At 67.3% G+C, this 3759-nt stretch overlaps 1 protein-coding gene across 1 annotated transcript in view; it reads right to left on the bottom strand.

The window, feature by feature from the left end:
• The window catches only part of EPN1 (epsin 1), a 17968-nt gene that overhangs the window by 7761 nt on the left and 6448 nt on the right, over positions 1 to 3759 (bottom strand). Inside the window, exons 2-3 of the mRNA XM_007957283.1 lie at positions 1978 to 2227; positions 1 to 118 (exon numbers count right to left, since the gene is read on the bottom strand). Coding sequence (XP_007955474.1) covers positions 1 to 118; positions 1978 to 2227 — 368 coding nt within the window. The remainder of the gene's footprint in view (positions 119 to 1977; positions 2228 to 3759) is intronic.

Genomic DNA, 3759 nt, shown 5'->3' with positions numbered 1-3759 from the left:
GCCTCCTCCTTGCTCATGGCCAAGGCCAGCTGCAGCTGCAGCTCCTCCTCCCCGCTGCTCTGCGGCCACGCCTGCTCCGCCTCGGCGGGGGCTGCCACACCCACAGCCGCCGAGGACGCTGGGGGGCAGGGGAGCACACGTCAGGGGACCCAGAGAAGCACCCCGAAACTGGGCCCATGAGACTTCTGGCCCCCAAGCCCAGCCACCCCTCCAAAGGCTGGGTTTCGGGCTTCCTCCAAGGGAGCCGGGGCTCAGACTCTGGGCCCGAGGGGAGGGGATGGGGGTGCTGTGAGCCCCAGGAAGCAGGGAGGGCAAGGGCCCGCGGATAAAGAGAGGGAGGGGGCCGCGGGAGGCAGGGCTGTGCCAGGGCCCAGGGGCCCGGGCACCAGGGCGCACTTGCAGCCCGTCCCAGGCGCTGGGGGTGCCTCCCTTCTGTTGCCCCCCCCCCCCCGAGGGGACAGCCTGGGGGCTCAGTTTCCGGCCGGTCAAGAGCTGTGTGCAGACAGACTCAGAGCCAGGCCCGGAGCACCCGCCAGGGAAGCCGAGGCCTGGGCTTAAACACGGGGGGAGAGCAGCTGCTCCGTGCTGAAGCACCCAGAACCAGCCCAAAGGCTGCGGGTTCAAACCCAGCAGAGGCACCTCGGGACAAAGCCTGCCGACGTGCTTCCCAGAGGCCCCAGCCTCAGGAACCCCGTGTCCTCCGCACCAGAGTCACCGCGAGTCGGGACCACTCGACGGCCGCCAACGGCAGCTCCCCCTGCCCACCCCGGGGACCCTCAGCTCCCTCCCCACCAGGCCCGGGACCCCTGCGCTCTCGTGACTGGACACAGGCTCTGGGCTGCGGAGGCCAGCCCCGGGGCCCGGCCGCTCGGGCTGGTTCGGGGGCAGGCTGCCGGCCCCTTCTCCTGCAGCCCCTCTGGGCGAGCCTGGAGAACAGGCGTCCACAAGCTACGGCCCCGCTGCGAGGCCGGCCCCCCCGCTGCTGCGGTCTGTCCTCACAGGAAGAGTTTCATGCTTTGAGCCGCTTGGGGGGAAACCAGCAGGAGAGTGTTTTGAGACCCACGCACCTGACAGAAAGCTGGGACGCTGGCCATGGCCACCATGCAGCCCGGGCGGGGTGGTCCCCCCACCGCCCAGGGCCGAGCCTCCCCCTCGCTGCCCTCACAGGAGAGGCTCCCGCCCTGCCCTCGGGGTCCACCCTCCGAGAGTGGACACGCTCATCTCTCCACAGCCATGGTCACAGCACTGGGAGTCCCTGGGTGCCACTAACGGTTAACCCCTCAGCTACCAGCTGCAGAGCTGGCAGTTCCGCAGAAGAGAGTCCTGGTGACCCGTGAGAGGCACAGCGACCGACACCCCCGGGCACACTCTACTCCGCCCCGTGGGTTCAGCTTGAAGACCGCTGCCGCCAGCCCCTCTCCAATCCAAGACAACCCCAGCACCTGGCGAGGGCGACGCACTCCCTGCCAACCTGAGGCCGGGCCCCCAGGGGCGCCTGGCCGGAACATCAGCCACCAGAAAGCCCAGAGAGCGGTTGTGACACACGCGGGCTGCCACTCGGCAGCGCCTATGCAGTGGCACCCACGGGTGCTGCCGGGACCCTCACGGAGGCGCACTGCAGCCCCTCCCTCCCGAAGCTGCTCCTGGGCGCAGGGTCCGCGAGAGAGGCGGGCCCGGGAGCCGCCAGCAGCCCGGGCAAGGAGCAAGCGGTCCCTGGGCCGAGACTGGCCCTGGCTCTGTGGGAACCAGCTGCTCAAGCAGCAGAGAGGGTGGCTGGCAGGGATGGTGGCCGGTCACGGCGTCCAGCCAGCATCGGTGGGTACCAGAGGACCATCCCCTGGTGGGGGGCGTGAGGGGAAGGGAGGCCCAGTGGCCAGGGTCCCGGGAGGAGAGGAGAGAGCGTGTGGGACCGCGCAGTCCCGCAGCCACGACGAGGGAGGAGAGACGCCAGGCCCCGTCAGGGGAGGGCGGCCTCACCAGTGGCGGTCTGCGCCAGCTTCTCCTTGGTCTTGAGAGCGTGGGCACGCTCCTCACGCAGCCGGTCCTCGTCACGCAGCAGGGCCACCAGCTGCTTAGCCTTCTCACGCACGTTCACGCCCTGGTCCTTGCCGTCACGGTCGACGTACTGGAAGTCCTTGAGCGTCTGAACCGCGTACATGTTCTCCTTGCACTGCTGCGACACACGCTCGGAGCCCGTCTTGATCAGGTACTCCATCAGCGTCATGGCCTGCGGGGCGGGGCGCGGGTCAGCACATGGGTCGGCACGCCGCCACATGCATGGGGAGCGGGGTGTGACGTGGACACGGGGCAGGGCGCGGGTCAGCACATGGCCATGTGCACGTGGAGGGGCAGGGTGTGGGTCGGCACATGACCATGCGCACCTGGGGGGACAGAGAGCAGGTCAGCACACAGTGACGTATACACAGGGAGGGGCGTGGGTCGGCATGAGGCCACATGCATGGGGAGCGGGGTGTGAAGTGGACACGGGGCAGGGTGTGGGTCAGCACACGGCCATGTGCACACGGGGGGCAAGGCGTGGGTCAGCATGCAGCCACATGCACACGGAGGTGGGTCATGGGTCAGCACATGGTGACATGCACACGGCAGGGGTGGGGAGTGGGTCAGCAGGTGGCCATGTGCGCATGGGGGGGCGGGGTGTGGGTCAACACACGGCCACGTGCGCACGGGGGCAGGGGTGGGTTAGCACACAGGGGGGTGCACACGGAGGGGAGGGCAGGCCGCTGGTCAGCAGGTGGCCACCGTGCACACAAGCCAACAATCAGTCAGGATGACACGCACAGAGGATGGGGCGTCGGTCAGCACGGGGCAGCACGCACAAGGGCCCAAGCAGGAGGAGGGGTACAGGGGGGCACTGGTCAGCAAACGGCCACAACGCACACAGCCGGGAGCCAGACACGTATCCCAGCACCACGGCTGCCGCCCACAGGGAACAGACCTGCTGAACGGGTACACGGTGCAGTGGGACACCTTCCCACAGTGGACAGAAGGCAGGCCGTACCTGCCTGGCGGGACAGCTCACGTGAGTGGGTGGCACACCACGTGTCCTCACCCACACAGTGATTCCAAGGTCCCCCCTGGTGTGGCACGCACCAGACGGCACTTCACGGAAAGAGGGCCACCTTTGGTGGCTGGGACGCACATGTGCCCATGTACACCCGCGCTCACACACACACGCATCTGTCACGGGACACAAGAGCAGTCCCCACCTCCAGGCTGCCAGGGCGAGAGCCGCCCTGAACAGCGACATGTCTGAGTCCTTGCTTTCCCTGCTGGGGGCCTCGCCCAGGAGAGGGAGGGCTGCACCGAGTCCTGAGTACTGCCAACAGTCAGGCAATCAGCTGCTAATCCTCCCCGAAGGCTGACAGTTCGAGTCCACCCGGAGGCGCCTCGGAAAGCCTGGCCAGCCGTCTCCAAACCACGGAGCACAGCCCTGCCCTGACATGCGTGCAGCAACTCGGCTACTGGTCTGCTTTCTGCTCTTGGACGGTAACTCTGGGTATCACTCCAAGGAAGCACCATGCTGTTAGGGGCTCTAGTGGTGTGGGGGTGAAAGTATCTGACTCCTCACTAAAAGGCTGGCGGTTCAAACACACCAGCCGCTCCACAGGAGAAAGATGAGGCAGTCTGTTTGCTTAGAGATTACTGCCGTGGAATCCTACAGAGCACTTCTCCTCTGTCTTAAGGGTCCCTGTAGGGCTGCTGTGAGTCAGCATCTGGTTGGTGGTCGTGGGCTGTCCC

Source organism: Orycteropus afer, unplaced genomic scaffold (assembly GCF_000298275.1).
Source record: "Orycteropus afer afer isolate SDZICR_OR568_19922 unplaced genomic scaffold, OryAfe1.0 scaffold00726, whole genome shotgun sequence".
Lineage (NCBI taxonomy): Eukaryota > Metazoa > Chordata > Mammalia > Tubulidentata > Orycteropodidae > Orycteropus > Orycteropus afer.
Note: the sequence above shows the minus strand (reverse complement) of the source record. Positions and strands in the feature narration are given on the sequence as shown.